Here is a 19,822-nt window from a genome sequence, read left to right as displayed (position 1 = left end):
GGTATCTATATATTGTCAACAATGCTGAGGATGATAAATACACTTCAACACATCAGAGAACAAAGGTGTCTCAATACTGGCATAAGCTTAATATTGATATGGTTCTGGGATTGGTTACATTGTCAGTAATGTTTTTTCCTTTCTTTTCTTTTATTCTGTATTAAGTAGAAATACCCTTTGTAAAGCAAAGATTGAAAAATCACACATTGAACAGAATGTTTTTCTATTGTAATTAAAAATGCAATATATTATAGTTCTACTGGGAAAACTTAAATGGATTTGATGACTAACAATGACTAAAACTGCGTTATTATATGTGATCTGCAATCAGGACAAAGAAAAACCTCGTAACTGAATTACTTGAAGAAGGTAGGATAAGTATGAACAGTTACCTCAAGTGCTACAGCATTCAGCAGCAAATGCAGTAGAAGGCAAGAGAGATTCAGTCACTGCCAGAGCAATTCCGAAGCAGGCAAAACTACCAAACAATTATGTTCCAACAAGAAATCTGCATTTACTGTGCAATGTTAAGACCACTGGAGTGGCCACAAGTCAATGGTTGCTGGGTGAAATGCCATCCATGAAATTATTTTCCATTTCTCTGAATGAACAGGGCATGTATAGGGTGGTACTTTGTAGTGAAGAAAGATGGATGGAAAAAGCAAAACCACAAACAGTGTTAAATGTAACAAATTCATGACCTGGTAACAATTTTAATATTGAAATGGCTAAGTTTTAGTAAGAAAGCCAGTGTTGATTTCCTAAATAGGTACGTTATATTCTATTTTATTATTGTTATATGTTCCCATATAAGAGCTGTCACTTAGCTTATCTTGTCAATGTCATTATATGGCTAAATGCAGAAAGCCAGGAGAGAAGATACTAGTACTGTGAACAATCAATTTCTCATTCCCTTTGTTTCCCAAAACAAGGAAGATTAGCATTCAAAGGTGGAGACCACATTCTTAAGAGGGAAAGGACTGTTAACATTATCTGGAAAAGAACCTTTCAACCAGCCATTCAAGGGGCCACTTTCTCTAGGAGAACACAGAATCTCTAGGAGGATTTTGAGATTAAGAGTGGAAAATAGGGTGGATTAGATGTTAGAGATGGGGTGTCAGGATTCGGATTAATAGGGATATAATTCTTTGAGTACAGAAAAGCATATCTCCTTTTAGATTAATTAACACATTGTGCTAAAGGACAGAACCAGCTGTCCTTGACCTCCTTTAGGGACAAGCAAGCAACTCTCCTTGCACAACTGCTCTTCCATGATGTGTCCTCCTCCTTTTTTTTCATCTCAAGTGATAACAAGGTAACAATCACTTCCAAGTCATAAGTGTAACATTTTCCATAGATGTAGATTTGTAATAGCTTATGCCACACCCTGCAGTATTGAATTTTATTGGCTTTATGTCAGAGTTTAATAAGGATCTAAAGTTGGTTTTGTGTGGAGATCAAGAGCTACCTCCTTAAAACAGGCAACAAACACTTTAAATTGCAACAGTAAAAATTGATAGATATCAAACTCTCTATCAGAAATTCAGACCTGACCCTTGTCAGGGACATAATGATTTGCCAAATGGAAATGCAGAATATGTCCCCAGAGGAAAACCAAAGTACATGGTTATAAATAATATGTATGGAAAAAAAATCTACAGACTATTAAATATTAAACAGAAAAGAATGCTGAAGAAGGCTGCACATCAGTGGTATGAAAGATGGTTGGAAATCTAAGGAACATCCACCATCTGAGTAACAGAAAGAAACTACAGTCCAGTAAGTCACTTTGCATAGATGTGACAAAGAATGCGAAGATACAGCTTACCGCAGTCAAAATGTGAATTTTCCTCAAATGAGAGGAGAAATTTGTTCACAAAATTCAGTTTAAAAACTGCAAAGTCAAGCAAATAAATATCAAAATATAAAAAAATTTTAAAAAAATCTGTGAGGATCCAGAGCAGACATACCTACAATACAAAAATCCACATAGAGTTTAAAGTGAGGGTGATGGTAAATACATAGACACACACTGGAACTAAGTTCAATCCTGAGGACTGTGAACAGTGGATGAACTACAAAGATAAAGTAGCGAAATAAGTACTGGCCATTTTAAACTTGTAGGCTTCCATGAAGTGCCTGAGGAAAGGGTGTGTGTCATGGACGGGATAATAACTTTGGTATCAAATCTGAACCAGACAGGAATTGGTTGATTGTACCGTATGAAGATACGATCACAGGAAATGTATGTCTCACAAAGATATATGTATGTTTTTGAGAGGATGTGGAAGGGGCTTGTTCTTTTCTTTTTCTAAGAGACCATATGCCTAGAAAAAAGGTAGAAGGAAAAGCTGCAGAACAGTCAGCAAATGGCATGATATGTAAAACACAAGACTTGATATACTGGGTCTCAAAGTGTAGTTACTGGACCAAAAAAAGAGGGGACCAAGTCAACTTTTTCACTGAACCTCAGGAACTGAATAAAAATATTGTAACCAAAGACTTGTTCAAGTAGCAGAAGTGTTTGATGAGGTAATATCTTTGAGAAACTAAATACAGAAGCAGGATTTGGAAGACTGGGTACAGTGCCTACCAAGTCCAGTTTGTCAAAAGTTACAAACTGTCAAAAAACACTTTCTTAAAGTTGTTTTCTGAAAAAGTTTGGTACTAGTAATATCAACCAGTTTCAGGGTATATCAACCAAGATGCATACAGGTCTGTCAGTGATCAGAACATGGACAGATGGACGCCTAGGGAAGCTCTCTTAATGAGCTTTGAGAGCTGGCACATTGCAGAAAAAGGTAACTTGAAAAAGGTAACTTAAAAAAGAACTCTGCAAATATCATTTGCAGAGTCTCCAGGATTTAAGAACTCTGAACATGCTGAGATAAAAGAATAAAAGAATGAATATGCTGTCCTGCTCTGCTATACTGCATGTCAAATGTTATCAGTTAATTCACATACATGTGATCAGCTGTAACAATTCACCTAAACCCCTTGCATCAATACAAAATCAACATGGATGCCAGAGAATAAAAGGATTCAGAGTTCTGAGGACAGTTGCATATTTCTTTTGGACAGAGAAGAGATACAAAATTCTTTACAAACTTTTCAAAAGGAAAATTTGAGAGCTATGTTGCTACAGAGACGTACTTGAACGTCTGCCTCTGACATGTGACATCAGAAATGTGACTACAGCAGAAAAAGTGTGAACAAATCACAAAGGAAATGGAAAGGCTTGGGTACAGCTTCATTGTTTGCAATATGAGGATAATTTTAAGACCAAAGTTAGACTATTTACTGCCGATATCTCACTACCGAGAAACAAAATGTGAACAAACACAAAGGGTAAAAAAAGTTTTGGAGAGTAGAAAATTATTCTATAGTGTGAGTTTTTTAACTGTCACCTCCTTTAGGGAGTTCTCTCGAAAGTGTAGTTGTACCTGACACACAAACAAATGGGATGGCACAAAGTAATGAGTACAAATTGCTGAAAAATGCCATTTAAACATTTAAAGGTGATGCAGTATCTGGGGAAGAGCAGGATAGACGTGGATAAGTCAGTGTTTCCCATTGCCATTTTCCCAATTTGAAATAGGAGTTTCAGTGATCACCAGGGTGTTCCTAGAAGAACCAAAAGCCAAAAGGAGTTTGGGGATCTGCTTGTCCATATGTACATTGATTGACATGGTAATCACGATAATCATGATGGACAGTGCACCTCTGTAGCACTCATTCCTCTGGCACTAGCAGGTCCTCAGCTGTTGGTCTATGATGGTGGTGTGAAGGGGATCTGCTGCTCTGGGGAGGCAGTAGATGCTGAGGAATGTTAGCACAGTTTCAGTGATAGGAATTGTGCGTTGTGCCTGATACGGTAAATACTTTTATTTACTCTATAAGAGGTTATGAAAAACATAATTAGACAGCATCTATGTCATTCTGTTGCTGGATTGTACTATCTGATTTAAAACTGGTTTTACTTAACTTAAAATTCTCTGCTTTTTTCTTTTGCAAGCAAATAAATAAGACTCACGACTGATGGGTGCCATTTCAGGTATAAACACAAAAACATTAAAGAAAGTTGGATAGCAGAAGTCCTATATAATATGTGGACTAAGCATATAAGTGGGATTTTAATATTATATTAATATCCTTGTAGCTGTGTATTAGATTAAAAGTCACAGAACTGATTTCTCAATAATTCTCTAATAATGTAGACTCTACATGGAAAATCTTCCATAATTTGGAAAAGTGAGTGCAGTAAAAATATCACATTCATTATAAAACTGATAAATGATAAAAAAGTGCATAAATTTCACTTCATGCTTATTGTGTATTGCACTGGGAGCTGAACTGAAGTCTCTGGTTGTGATTATATGCCACTAATAGGGTCTATTTTGGGTTATGTTTTTGGATTTATGGCTGTCTCTCCCTTTGTTAAACTGCAGTTGGAAAGAATTAAAACATTAGTTTCTTAAGTCTATGTATCCACGTGTAGATATATTTGTTAGCTGTTTAGATGAAAGATCTCCCATTTTAACACTGAACCAGGAATAACACAAATGTGTTCAATTTGTAGTATTATTTTAAACTATAAAGCATGCACATATTCTTATCTGATTGTTTTTATCAGGAAAATGGCCAGTATAACAGAATTGTCTGTTGTCCTACACCAGGTTCTGCATCATAACTATTTAAAACTCAAACCTTCCTCAAGTTTCATTGAGCAGACTAATGTTGTGCTTCCCCTCACATGCCGATAGCATCTCTTTAAAGTGTACTGCCCACTTTTGATGCTCAGTACCTGGAATCAGTAGGGTGTTGAGGTTTTTTTGCTTGAGAGAGGGATGTTATTGAGAAGCTGACATGTTCTGTTCTTGCTTTAATTGAATGATGAAACAATCTCATTCTCTTTGACTATGAGTAATAAAGCATTGCTATTTGGATAGTATCAACTATTCATGTACCACCATAAAGATATTTTTGCAGCTGGTGGCGTTCTTAAACCAACCAGCCATAAATTAAAGTATGAGAACATGTTTATTCTCCATCCTTTCAAACTGATGTGGAAACACTAGACTTCTCTGATTTGGAAACACTGGACTTGCCTGTTTATGAGATTTTAGGGAAGAAGGGATATATCCCCAACTCTTTCAGATGACATTGCTCCTTCTGTTCCTGCTGTTGTGTTAGTGGAGCGAGGCTGGCAAATTTACACCAGACAAGGATCTGTAGTGCAGCTACACTGCAGAGATGCTGTCTTCAGAGGAGAAACACTTGCGGTTCTATTAAAACTTATCTCAGAGTATTAATTTGATCTGTTCTTGTCCATTTCTTGGGCTTCTGACAATGTCTCTTATAGACCCAGTCTTCCTATGAGTTCAAGGCAGGCAGCTCTTTATGTCAGTGTGCTGGTTTAAAAGTTAACCAGCAAGGGAAAATGAACTCAATTCAAAAGAGAGATTTATAAGTCAGAATAACAATTTATTAAAATAATGCAATAAGTACAATTATACAGACAGACAATTGGTTTTAACCCACAAAACCCAAATGTATAACCTAGCACCCTGGGGTATGAACAAAAGTGGTGTACCTTGGCCCACCCCCGAGTCCAAAGCAAAGGGAGAGGGGATAAACCTGCTGGTGGGAGAGCTGCTGCAGTCTGGTCAGAAGTGGTGATTGCAGTCCAGTTGAGGGTGGTGGTCTCAGTCTGGTTGAACGCGGTGGTCTGCAGTCTAGTTGAAGGCAGTGGTCTGCAGTATTCCTCTGGATCCCACGAGAGGTGGCAAGGTTCTGAAACTCCCAGTTATATACTCTCCAGTTCAGGCGGGAGTGCTCAGTCCCTCCCTCAGAGTAGGGGATTCCATAAAAGGGCATGCGGATGCTCAGTCCCTCCTCCATAAAAGGGTATCAGAGCGGGGAATTCCATAAAAGGGTATCAGAGCGGGGAATTCCATAGAAGGGTACAGGAACATCTTCCCACCTTGCAGGCCTCTACTGACAACAGTTTTTGGGAAATGGCATGGAGGCTATAGAATACACAGTTTTAGGTTACACCCATCCAGTGATGAATTGGTCCCAGCCGTTCTAACCAGGACAGTCAGTCTGCAGTTCTTTCATGCTACTTCATTAGCCTTTAGAATAATTAACATCACAACTTCCATAGAAGGAATATAATTAAAATAACAGCAGAGATATTATCTTGTGGGTGGATTTCTTATAGCCAAACATCAGCTCATTTGCACATTGTGAAATAACCAGGAGCATCCTAGAATAGCACAAAGTGCTCAACTTTGGTCATTTTCTTATCGCAAAAATGGCTCTAATTCCCAGAAACTACAGACTGCAGTGAAGGCACCTGGATTCATCATCAGCAAATTATTTAAACTTTTAATAAGCAGTTATACTAAAGAGAAAGAAACTGTGATATAAGCTTTTTTTTGCTGTTATGTTGTTATGCTTAGGGAAATCCTTATCATTAAAAACTACATAAAAAACATATTAATGTAAACAATTTCAACAAATCATCTCTTGTATCCTAATTAGATGGGGGAAAGAAAGGGGGAAAATATGCTTATTGTAGCTGGATTGTACAAAGTGTGCTTGATTTGGCTAATTATCAACCCTGTTGGTAAGAGTCCTCCAAGACCTTTTGTTAACAGAAATGTTGCTCTGGATGACCTCTTATTTTCCTTTCCTGCCATTTATGTGACCCTCGTCATTCCAGTCATATAACAACCCAGGCACATGCAGATGTAAAAAACTTAAGGAGTACACTGGTACCTATGTTCCTCACACCAAAAGCAACTGAACCTTTTAAGCCCATGTGTTTCAACCTTGCTACTCTTGTGCATGCATGGTTCCCCAAGTCAACTGGAGCTGCGTGTGCGGAAACACTTCAGAATGAAAAGTTCATTTGTTTGGATGAATTGTGCTTTGAGAAGGAAGAAGAACTTTCCACTGTGTGAACCACCATAGCAGTTGCTGGGGGGTGGTAACTGTGAGTTTGAATAGCCAAAAAAGTGACAGGTTGTGGTAACTGTGGTGCAAGGCCAGAGGCAGCTGTGATTGGAAAAGGATGAAAAGATGTGGAAAAAGCAAGAAATGGCAAAGGACAATGCACCTCTGCTCTACATAGGAAGGGAGGTGTTGGGTTTCCAGTAAATCTAAACTTGTTCCTCAATTCAAATACAGCCTTGCTGAATTTTGAAGAGGCCAGATTTATCAAGAGTGCAGGATTTTCTGATTCTGATGTAAATGTTGTAACTCATATCACATAAGGAATTCAAAATTAATGCAGCTCCATCATATTATATGTAGGACAGAGATACAGGAATGCATCATTTCTACACCAAGTCTACAAATCATATGAGGTCTAATGAGTTATTCTGTCACATGCCTTTCCAATTATGCTCTGATCTTCTGTTCCAATTGCTAAGGAACTAAACCCAAGTTATTTAAGTGCCTAGATTTATGTTTAAGTTTGCAAGAAGCCTTCCAAATGAAATTAAAAAAAAAAAATAAAAGTAGAAATCCTGATCTTGTTTGGGATTCATTCTTCCAATTTTTGTTCATAGAAAACAAAGTACCTTGTAACTGTACAGTTGCCATAGGAAAAATAATGTCATTCTCTGGCCTGCATTAACCTTGACAGAGATTTGCCTGTACATTGTGACCACGTGCCCTGATTACTAAAACACTGCTTTTTTACACAGTGGTGTGGGGTCCTTTGTCTCTGTTTTTGACCCAGACCAGTCTAAAATACAACAAAGCTGCCATATATACTACTGAGAAGAGTTCTGTTTCAATGCATTCACATTTTTTAGGAAAATCGTTTTCCCTTAGACTTGTTATATGTATTCCCTTTAAAATCAGTTGTTCTTTGAGGAAGTAGGAGTCACCAGCATTTAAGGATCAATTTGAAACACAACTAATTTGAAACACAACTATTTCAGAAAGTGCAAAAATAAGTGTGAAACCTCATCTACACTTTGTTCAGTGTCTTTTCTATATTAAGGTGATATGGTTTGGAGCTGGCTCCCTGCCAAGTCTCCAAACCTTACCACAAGAAGTCGTCCCGCCCCCCCCCCAAACCAAGGGAGAAGAGGGGGAAAAAAAAAGAAAACCGAAACGAGAGACAGCTAAAGCAATATATATATATATATTTACACTTATATTACAGTTATGTACAGTTCAAATATATATACAATTTCACAGGGAAAACGGAAAGGGAAAGGGGAAGGGAAGCACAAAAACCAAAATAAAATATATATATATCCCAATCAATAGCCCAAGGTCTATCAACTAAAAGAATTAGCAGAGAATATCTTACTACTCTCCTTGGGACAACGGAGAGTCACGCTGGAGCGACTGCCGGCAGCCTCCGCCTCCCAAGGTCGACAAGGCCTTAACAGGCCTCGCTCTCTGAGCCGACAGACTCAACACAGGGAGATCTGCACCTCCAAAGCCGCCGGAAGGAAAGAGGGCAAAGGCCTTTCCTCCCTTCTTCTTATACCCCAGCTTACGTAAAAATCGTAGGGAATACTGGGTAAATCTGGGCACTTCCTTGGTTACAAACTGGTCACCAAGGAAGGCCTAGGCCAAACTACCACATAAGGTTATAATGTACTTTAAAACCTCTAGAAATTTGGTGTTGGTGGAAGAAAATCATATATAATATTTTTAAAATCAGCAATTCTTTTAACTTCCAAGTGCACAGAGCCAAATTTACTGTATTTGACCTCACTTACTGTAACTACAGTGGCTCTTTTTAAAATTTACTTAGTAGCAGAAACTTTAGTTAATACTGAGGGAATATCGCCATGCACAAATTTTAATGGTGCTAGAAATTGTAACTATTTTTCTCAGGGAATGAACAGAGATATTTCACATTGTTTCTTCAAAAAAAATCTTATACTCTTACCCCACCCACACAAAAGATACTGAGAAAAGTATCCTTTTACTCTTTTTTTCTCCCAAAATAGATGTATCTCCAAGAAGTTTCTCTTTGTAGTATATGTATTTGTGTGTGAGGGACAAATAGGATTTCTGTCTCTGACATAAAAGAGCATCATGTAGTACAGAGACACTCAAACACATGTTTTCAGCACACAATGACTTTTTTCATTTTTGTATAACTGAGCAAGCATAGCACATAGCCATACAGGTGATGAATACAAAACTGCAAAGCACTGGTAGGAGCCAGAAGAGTGAACTTCCAAAAAAATTGCCTCTTTTCTACTTCTGCCCAGCAGTTTTGTGATACTAATTTAACTGAATTGTAACTGTGGACTAGTCCTTCCAGGTTCATTAAGTACTTTCTGTTCTTGCCAGTTTTTCATCAGAGGCCCTGCTGAGGTCTAGAGTATGGTAGAGGACACACTCCTGCATGTGTGGATCATCTCTTGTAAGATGTCTGTGACAATTTCAGTGTACTTACAAAGCATATCACCCATCTGTACATATAATATGTTTTCCAGGGAAACAACAAACTTTAGTCAAATGAAATGTGATTAAATTTTAACAAGGAAAGGATTTTATTGGAAGCAAAGAATTTTCCATGCTTCACAGACCTCCTATCCTTCAGTATCTCTTGCACCTGCACCAAAGAAGAAACTCCATTAGGAGAATCAGATGTTGGATGGCTTGGGTGCCTGCCATCAAACCCCCATAAATTCAGAGACATCATCTAACAATGTGTAAACCAGATTTCACAATCCATGATTTCACTACCTCTATAAAAGTGGTAGTTAAATAACTAAAATATGTATTCTTCCTTTTTTCCAGTTGGCTTACTGTCCATTTTAGTCTTGGCCCACACAGAATTTCCTACAAGGAAATGTACCACACGGTAGCCAACTATTAAGAATTATTGTTACTATTGTTACTATATGGAGAACTTTCTCAATTTTGTACGTAATCCTTTCTGAGGCTGTGTAATAACACTGTCCATGGAATTAAGTTGAAGTTTCTTGTAGTGGAATAAAAAGAAAACATTAAACAATCACACTCATTTTCCCTTGTGTTCTTTACTAATAAAAAGTATGACATTTTCTTTAGCAATGTTTTAGCAGAGGGATATTGGTCTGCTTTTGTGATTTAGGCATTCAACCTGGGATTTACAAAACTCAAATGAAGACACTGAAGAAGGCTCTAAAAGTGCTTTCAATGTAATGTAGTTAAACAAGCTGACATGTTTTAGGAAGGAATATTGTGTTTTCAAGTTGTTCTATGATGACAAAAGCAATTAAATTCGCAATGTTTCAATGTACTTCCACTAATCATAATCTAGTAAAGCACCATTACATGAAACAACGTTAATAATTTGTTTGCCAATTGTTCAGGTAAATTAATGCCTGAGTTGACATATATTATGTTTACAGCCTTATTGGCTTGTAGAGTTGTAGGATCTCACAGTCTAAAAGCATGCAAAGTGTTTACTGGGGAAAAGTCAATATTGGATCAACCCTACCGTTGCAAATATTCCTCTAATTCATTTGCAGTGCTTTCTTACCAGTACCACACTAGTCCTTATCCTGCAGGAATAACAAATTAATTGGCTGACGAGGAACATTTTACTCCTGGACAAGAAAATACGTTCAACTGCCAAATAAAACACAACTTCCATCCTCTTCTTGATGAGCTGTTGAAGAAACTCCATCAAGTACTTTTCTCCTTTTGGTGAACACAAAATTTTTTATTTTGTCATTCCAAAACTCAGAACTTTATCATGCTATTCCAGAAGAGTACCTAAATTTATAATTCCATACCAGTGTATATGTACTATATCACTGCACAGTGTATGCATTTACATTTCCTTAGGGTATGGAGCCGAATTACTCTATTACTGCAACCCTGTTGACCTCACTGTTGTCATGAAAACTTTCTTAGAAAAAAAATTGCATACAGGTTGATGTTATTAAAATAGACAGTCTTAAAGTAGGTTCCAATGTGAAAGAAAAGCAAGCCAAGCAATCAAGGCAAGATTTATAAATACTTTCATTCACAAATTGTCCAGGGAAAGTTATGCCTAGTGGATATTTACTACCTTACAAACAATTACATACCCATTGTACGTAATTACACTTTCATGTATCTTATTGTACTTCTGAGAAAAAATTGATTTCCTAAATGCTTCTGCATCATGTCAGTCACTCCACATGTATATTGCAACAATGGGAACGTATCTCTCAAAACATTTCGCCTTTAAACTAAGAACTAATTGTATGGATGTGAATATGGAACGTATTCTTCACTAGTTGTCTAAATTACCTATGGTCTGATCCTCAATATACAAAGTCTCTGAGTAGTTAGCTCTGACATTTTTTGTGTATGATTCAGTTCTTCAGTGTTTCATATTTATTAGGCAATATTAGGCAATATTTAATGGTATTCAGGTTAGACATGGACCATTCACTAGGAAGCTCTGGGGACTGTAGATGATGGGGACTGTACAAGATGCTTCTTGTAGATGTGTAGATGCTTCTGGGGAGCAGGTTCCCAAGTTTGGCTTGGGATCTTCGGATGCTCAAGGTGGATTGTTAGACACAAACAATGGTCATAAGTTTCCTGATGCTTTAGCATTGTTTATCTGTAACAGGCATTTTTCTTATTTGCCATTTCTAGGAATTTGTCATGATTGTTGTCTTTGGTTTGGAATTTATTATTCGTATCTGGTCTGCTGGATGCTGTTGTCGATACCGAGGATGGCAAGGAAGACTGCGTTTTGCAAGGAAACCATTCTGTGTAATAGGTGAGTGTCCCAGCTCTAGTTTATTTTAAGATAAAAATAAACATCTTCCCCCTCCTTGTTTTGCTTCTGAATGAAAACTACTGGAATCTTTTTACAGTAACCAGCAGTAAAACCAGAATAGCTGTGTGTCAACTGTCATCTGCCCAAGCTTTCTCTAGATATAAAATCACAATGTCCTTAAATACCAGTCAGTTCATGTTTCCTATGTTCTCCAAAAGACATTTTGCCCTTCATGTCATACACCTAGCTTGTATATAGGATGAATGAGGGGTTGAGAGCTGATTTGATTGAAAATCACAGAAACTGTATGTATTTAATGGACATATTACGTCTTTTACATACATGCATAGGTACCGTGCACGTATGCCTAAACATTATGTTCTCCTCATTTTACCTCTGTGATCAGACATGTGTACACTGCAATAAGTTTGAAAACCTACCTAGAAACATCTTTTGACTACATTGCTGCTTCTTTGCATGACAGTCCAGGTATCTGCTCTGCAGTGACACTAACGTTGGATATAGCATACTTCTTCTACAGGTATTTCAAGAGAATATTGTTCACCTTCTTTGCTCTAGAATTTGTCTGTGAGAATGGTGAATAGGCTCACAACCAGTCAAAACCCTATTTTGAAAAGAAATCTGCAGGAAAGCAGTTTCCCAATAAAGGCAGAGATCAAGGATGTCTAAATGAATTTATATGATACTTTTTTTATTTTTCTGGTGGCTTGGAGAAAATTGTTTTTAGAGGTCATCTGTGAAACTTCAGGATATCAATATTGCAACTTCTCTCTCAACTTATTTTTCTCTCTGCAGCCTTTAATTTCATTTGCCTATATCCTAAAATAACTTATGGATCGACTGGGCCAGGAAACATGTTCTTCCATGCGTCTCCACAGCGGCTAATACACAGAGTCACATGCTTACAATCATTAAACACATGGGTCTCTGTAAACAGTGAATAACAAATTGTCATGTAGATGTATGCCATCCTGGTCTAAAAAAGAGTTACACAGTTCTGTGGCATAGCAGACCAGTACACTGGTTAGGGCTAACGGGTAGAGCAAGTTTTTTCCTTCTGCCTCATTCCCTGATAAATCCATACCTTCTCCCAATGGAGAAGGTTGCATGAGTAGATGGAAAGGCATCGCTGAATGCATCCATCTTGGAAAGCAATACCCCATCTATGCTATTTTATGACACTGTGGAAAAGGAGCAATTAGGATTGGCATTTTTGTTCAGGCAGCAGGGGAGGTGGGTAGGCGCCTTACCAGGTCACATGCTTGCCCCAAGGTTTCCATGCCTAGTTAAAAGCAGAAATCATCAAACACTATCCTTCTTAGGCTATCCAAAGGCTATCCTCCTTTACTAGACTTATCATTATTACCAAGATTTTATGGTGCACTTGAAACTTTTCAGAAGTCACAGAACTACTTTGGTTTGGTCAGCACACCAAGAAAGTACAAGAAAGTACCACTGTTACTTTAGTAAAATTAACTTACTACAGCAATTTAGAACTTACTAGAAACACCTTTAGAGCATTTGAAGTTATTGGAAGCATTTGACTTCTCAAGAGTGTTTTGCTGCTCTCCCAAATGCCAATGTTCAGTTCAGCTTTTGTTTCTCCTCCCTCTCCTCTCCCCACTCAACTGGCAAGTTTTATACTAGTGATTAACTTCAGTTTAAGCTGTTATTTCCCAGCAAACCTGAAAGAGGAGTCTTCCTTGTCCAAAACTCTGCATATTTAAAACACATGTAGGTGTGGTTCTTAGGGAGTGGTTCTTAGGGACATGGTTTAGTAGCAGACTTTACAGTGCTGGATTAACAGTTTGACTCAATGACCTTCAAGGTCCTTTCCAACACAAACAATTCTATGATTCATGGAGTGACTAGTGTAGATTTCCATCCTTTCCTTTAAATAACTCATATCTACCCTCCTACTGTTGGTGAAATAGTTCAGGCAGGTCTCCTGGCACAGACCTCCCTGAGTGTTGGGGTTTACTTCACTTGAATGTGGCATCTCCTCCTTTCTCTGGAGTTTATCTGCTCTTCTTGTTTCACCTGTGTTTATGTAGGCAATCTCTGGCCTTAAAAGCATCTTTTCTGTCCCATTTGCAACTCCATCACTTGCTATCTCGGTTAATTAGTAAACAATAGTCTAATGCTTGTGGATATCTTTCTATGCTGCTTCACTGGATAGAAAGGAAACTTTCTTCTGCAGCTTCTGGAAAATAAACCAATAGCTTGAATATCTTACCATTGACTATTCTGTGTCTCTCTTCTACTGTTTGATTTTGGTCCATTTCTGTGTCCCAGAAGGGAGTTTCTGATGTTCTGACGTTCAGCATCTCTCTACATTCGATCTTTTGAGGAAAAGTCACATCATCTTGTAGCTCTTGCTACATAAAGTACTTATTTGCCTGACACCTTGGCTTTGCAGTCATGACAAAGTGTGCTGCAGCAGCAAAGGTCAGCAGGCTGTGTTAGCCAGAGCACAATCTGTAGGTGAAGACACATGATTATCTCTCTTTACTCATCACTCATTAGACCACATCCAAGATGTGCTGGACTGCACCCTATTTTACCCCTCAAACACCATACCTGAAAGACCTTAATAAACTGGAGTGAGTTCAGTGAAGCCACCAAGATGATCAGTGCTGGATCAGTTGCCCTGTGAGGAGTGGGTGAGGGACCTGGGCATATTCAAATTGAAAAAAGGATGGCTTCAGGGGAAACTCAATTAAATCAGTGCTAAGATCCCCTTAAAAGCACATGACCAGTTTGAGCCTGTTACTTTTAATTATTTACTTAGCCATCCATTCAATTATACTTTCCATTTATTGTTACAGTGGAACAATAATATTTTAGAAGACTTAGTCTGTTTACTGTTACTTAAATTTACTATATATCTCCAACAGATCTTTCATTATTTTTGTGATTGAACGTAACTCATATAGGGTAATAGCCTAAGAGCTAGAAATAATAAAATTGAGGATTGCCTCAAGGATCACATTCAGACAACCTTTATTTTTGCCATTAATAACCTAATAACCAGAGAAGTTTTATTCAGGACCAAAGCTCGGTGCTTATGTTAGTGTGCCTACAATGTCACTATTCTGACAAATTAGTTCATCAAGCATTGCTGTATGCTACCATGCTAGTAATTGTATCTATCAAATTATTTGAGAGGTTTGTAATCTTGTTTATTTCTGTAAAAATGGGAATAATAGTGTAGTATTAAACCTTGATTTTTATTTTTTCCCAAGTCAGGAGTTACCTGCGCATTTTCTCTGATTGTATATGAGTTGTGTACATATTGTAAAAAGAATAGCAACCCATCCTTCCACATATGTAAGGTACTTAAATATGTACATGCCTCTGCAAACACTGAATTTCCCAGGCATATCATTCTGAAACTTGGCTGTTAGCACTGCAGAGCAGTGTTGCTGTGTTGTGCTGTTAAAAAGAGCAGAAATCCAAGCACTACATATTCTAACTGCTGCCTCTGGAGACTGGGGATGCTGATACACAGGAAGAACTTTATCACTGTGCCTTAGCTCCCTGGAGATCCCTGAAATAAAAGAGGACAAGTCTAACCAGGAAGAAGTATGGCATCCCCTCCCTGTCAAGCCATTCCCTGACACTGAACTAAATGAAGAATCTATTGTCCTTCCTCTAGCAATGGGCCTCCTAGGTGGTGGTATGTGACCTGACAAAATTAAACTTCTGGCCAGTCTCCTACGTGCATCAGAGGTTTTACTGTCACAATGAAATCTCAGTCTGTGAAGGCAGATTCCAATTAACACATCATAAAAATAATTAGGAATAATAAATAACAAGCTGTGGGTCAGAAGAGTAAGATCCTGCTGGTCTCACCTGCCTGTCTGAAGTTTGCTAGGCTTTCAGAGGAACTTCTTTCTCTCCTGCTGACTTTGTAAGAGACTTTGAGACTCCTATGTGAGGATGCCCAGCAAGGGCAAGTGAATTTTAGTCATAGAATCATAGAATATCCTGAGTTGGAAGGGGCCCACAAGGATCGTTAAGTCCAACCCTTGGCCCAGTACAGGACCATCCCCAAGAGTCACACCATGTGCTTGAGAGCATTGTCCAAACATTTCTTGAACTCTGTTAGGCTTGGTGCTGTGACCAAGCCCTGGGACTGACCAAGCCTGACTCCCTGGGGAGCCTGTTCCAGTGTATAACCACCCTCTGGGTGCCTACAACGCCAGTTCTCCTCATGAGGAAGTTGTAGACTGCAATGAGGTCTCCCCTCAGTCTCCTCCAGGTTGAACACACCATTTGACCTCAGCTGCCCCTCATACGGTTTCCCCTCAAGGCCCTTCACCATCTTCATTACCTTCCTTTGGACACTCTCTAAGAGCTTAATGTCTTTCCTATATTTCGGTGACCTGCACACAGTATTCAAGGTGGGGCCACACCAGTGCAGAGCAGAGCGGGACAATCCCCTCCCTTGACCGGCTGGCAACGCTTTGCCTGATGCAACCCAGGACATGGTTGGCCCTCCTGGATTCCAGGACACTGCTGACTCTAGTGTCTAAACTTTATTCAATTTAAATTTGTGGTTTGAAACTCCTATTTGAGAACTTTTTGACCTTAAATTTGAGCCTACTTCTAGTAATCTAACATTTCTCCAGGGCAATTAGCCTTCCTGGTGGTCCAGACGAGTGAAAAATTTCATATATTTCAGTCTATTAGCAGTTTCACCACAGCTGCTTCTATTTTACCTCTAGTCAAGCTACGGCATGATGGAAATGTCAAAAGTTCAAATTCTGTTGAGGCTGCAGAATGAACAAATTCCCAACAGAAAGCTTAAGTCCATTATCTGTAATCAGGCTCTTGAACTTCATGGCTGGGAAACTTGTTTCAGAGCAATAAATGACAGCAGCGACTGTTGCTGGTTACTGGATCTATTTTTCATTAATTAGAGTGGTAATGAACCTTCATCATGTGGCGCTTTTGTCAAACCTTTATAAACAAATCCATATCAAGTGTGTTACAAGATCTTCTGAACCTTTAATTTGAATTATTTCAGTATATTTGTGTAATGACACTTTGTGTGCCTGTCACCTTGGTATTTAGACACATTATATAGTTTAAATACAGACAGATAGTAAATCTGCTGCTCATGATAAACAATATAAACAGCAAGTATAATTTGAACTCTAAATAACCCAGAGATAGTCTGTAATGAAGTATATTCTTGACCAAAACATACCTCACATCTCATTATAAATCCCAGCAAAACCAAGTTCCAGCAAATGTCATATTTGGGAGTCTTCTGCCAGCCTAGAAAATACTCCAGAAAATACTTTGACAGTAGTAGTAGTAGTAGTAGTAGTAGTAGTATTTAGGCTTCAAATTGAAATTTCCTTAGATAATTTCAGCAGCCATAGTTCAGTGCAATGAACAGAGGTGCTCCTTAGGCTAGACTGGTCCCAAATTGTGTAGGTTTTTGAAACTAAAACTTAGTGGCATATCTTCATGTTTGAGAGACCTGGCAGTATAGTTTTTAGAAACGTGTAGGAAAAATAATGCCTGTTTAGTATCATCAATGGGCCTTATTCTTTCACATTTATTTTTGCTGACTACTACCCTCGCTGCTGAGTAAGGTAACCTTTGTCATATTAAAGACATCAGGCTCTGGTCTTCCCTTTCTAGAAGCTGTATGTGTACTGTTCAAGAGAAATCTGCTAGTTTGGTAGGATGCATCGAAATTTCTTTCTGATATGTGGTAGAGAATTCATCGACCTGTGTTTGTTGATCTTACACTGGTGTCACTACCATGTTAATTTGAGTAGAGGAGCTCCTACCGTGAGTTGGGCAACCTGAATGAAGTGCGTGTAGCGACTTTTCTTTTCCCAATGGGGAGCTATGGGCGGTGTCACATTTCATCTTCATAAGGCTTGTAGGTCAAGGTTTTAATTAGAGGGCTAAGCTTTTATTGCATCAGTTTTCTAGGCTAGTGAAATTATTTTTCATTGAAAAAAACCTAATTGAAATCAAAATAATGCATAGGAACAAACCAGGTCCCTTTTCCTGAGGGACTTTATATTCATCTGGGTCTTTTTATCATCAAAATTAGAAGCACACCCTCTCCCAAACGTGCAGACTAGCCAACAATACAGTTTCTGGTTTCTGGGTAAAGTTTGGATAAATTCTTTCTCTGAGAGATTTGGAGCTGGACAGTTACAGTGTCTCAGCCCCACTGAAACTATCCAAACATCAATAAATAATTCTTAATTGCACCAGAGAGAGATGCTGATTTACCCTGACACCTACTGTTAATTGTAGTCATCTGCTATGTGAGAAATTTTTATTTTGAGACAATTCCAGTAATATAAATCAGAAGCAATCCACAGCGGAATAGATGGAGTAAGTTAGAGCACTGCAGTGTGAAGAACAAAAGACAGGTTTGTGACAGAAAGGTTGTTAAAAGAGAGAGACCTTTTATTAAAAAGGTCTTTTATTATTACTTGCAATATTAGAATTCCTTTATTAGAAGGCTATTAAAGATATTTTCCAAGCATGAAGTAATTATGTACATTTCAAACCAGACTGATATAACTCAGTATCTGGACTAAAATGTTTAGTGATTGCTAATTCAGTTCACTTTTGTTAGGAAAGTGTCCTGAAGTCAAATGTCACAGTCAAATTATATAGAAATAATGAGGTTCCCTGTCCATTTTATGCAGTCTTTCAAATTATTATTGATCTCTCATATTTGAATCTCAGAAAATACATTGGAGTATAATAATAACAATAACAATAATAGCAATAACAACAATAACATGATATTACATATTATAGATCATAAAATATTTTGTAATATAATGTGTATAATAGAACTTCCAGTGCTGTTTATGAGCTGTGACTAGGAAATGTACAGTAAGGAGGGAAACAACTGACAGACCAAGAAGCAGTTAACATTTTCTGTTTTTAGTCTTGGTATGTTCAGTTTTGCTTTTATTTTTTAGGAACTGGCTTTAAGTTTGTTGCTACTAGAGATGCACAGAATATGAAGATGCTTACAGAAATACCCTTCTTTTCGTTGTCTATCTTTATTTGATTTGAGATGCTCATATCCTGCCTTACTATGCTGAAGTCCCATCATATACATAGATGAGATAGTTGCTCAGATTTCCATAAATATGTGTAAATTCACTGATCGAAAATGAAGTAGCTGTTAATATAAACACTGGTGTGGAAGTTAGAGGTAGACAGGATTGTGCCAAATCCACTTATCTGCCTACCTCATGTTATGGAGTGTCCAAAGTAGTAAAAAATGGTTTGTTTTTCAAATTTTATCATTCTTAGCACCTAAAAAAATTACATTTTTAATGAAGTGAATAACATGTCAGAACCTAATTGATATGGAAGGAAATACTCAGCTTTCTTGGCTTTTTTCAGATACTGTGCTGCAGATCAGCTGCGTCAGTGTGTGGCATCCCTTGTAACTCCCATTACAGCTCCCATTAAGAGCTGATCCTTGTCAGCTCTTTCCTATAGATCCTCTGTGAGAAGAATTGCTGCTTTGCTGGCTATACAAGTTCTGCTTTTGTAGCAGTGAATTATGCTCTCTTCATTTAGGAACATATTTGTCCAAAATAGCATCTTATTAAACTAGGCGTTCACTATTTTGGGCTTTTGCACCTGCCCTTGGCATACATGCAGCCTCGCACAGGACTGTGATATCCCTAGATTGTAGTACTGCTTTATTTCAAAAGCCACTTTCAGTATGTCTTATATTTTACTAACATGCCTATAATTACTCAGAGGTGCTTTGTCAGCATATTAACATGAATTTCACTGTTAATGCCTCAGCATGGTACATTAGGTAAGTGTCAGTCTGACTATTTGAGCCATGATTAACTACTCTTGCAGGTGTTGGTAAATCAAAGCATGCTTTCTCTCTGACAAGCTGCACTCTTGTCAGCCCAAATGAAGACATTTGAAGGGGTCTAAGTGGAGTTATTGTCTTGGCATATAGTGCAGGAATCTTTCAAAGGGAAGGGAAGGGAAGGGAAGGGAAGGGAAGGGAAGGGAAGGGAA

The 19,822-nt window shown here is 38.0% G+C and overlaps 1 protein-coding gene across 4 annotated transcripts in view; it reads left to right on the top strand.

The window, feature by feature from the left end:
* The window catches only part of KCNQ5 (potassium voltage-gated channel subfamily Q member 5), a 286,878-nt gene that overhangs the window by 202,286 nt on the left and 64,770 nt on the right, over positions 1–19,822 (top strand). For all 4 annotated transcript variants that reach the window (XM_027697326.1, XM_027697320.1, XM_027697335.1 and 1 more), the window contains exon 3: positions 11,626–11,752. In XM_027697326.1, the coding sequence (XP_027553127.1) occupies positions 11,626–11,752 (127 nt within the window). The remainder of the gene's footprint in view (positions 1–11,625; positions 11,753–19,822) is intronic.

This window comes from Neopelma chrysocephalum, unplaced genomic scaffold, assembly GCF_003984885.1.
Source record: "Neopelma chrysocephalum unplaced genomic scaffold, ASM398488v2 Primary Assembly neopelma1_23b, whole genome shotgun sequence".
Classification (NCBI taxonomy): domain Eukaryota; kingdom Metazoa; phylum Chordata; class Aves; order Passeriformes; family Pipridae; genus Neopelma; species Neopelma chrysocephalum.
The sequence above is the reverse complement of the archived record's forward strand: the minus strand, read 5'-3'. Positions and strand labels throughout refer to the sequence as shown.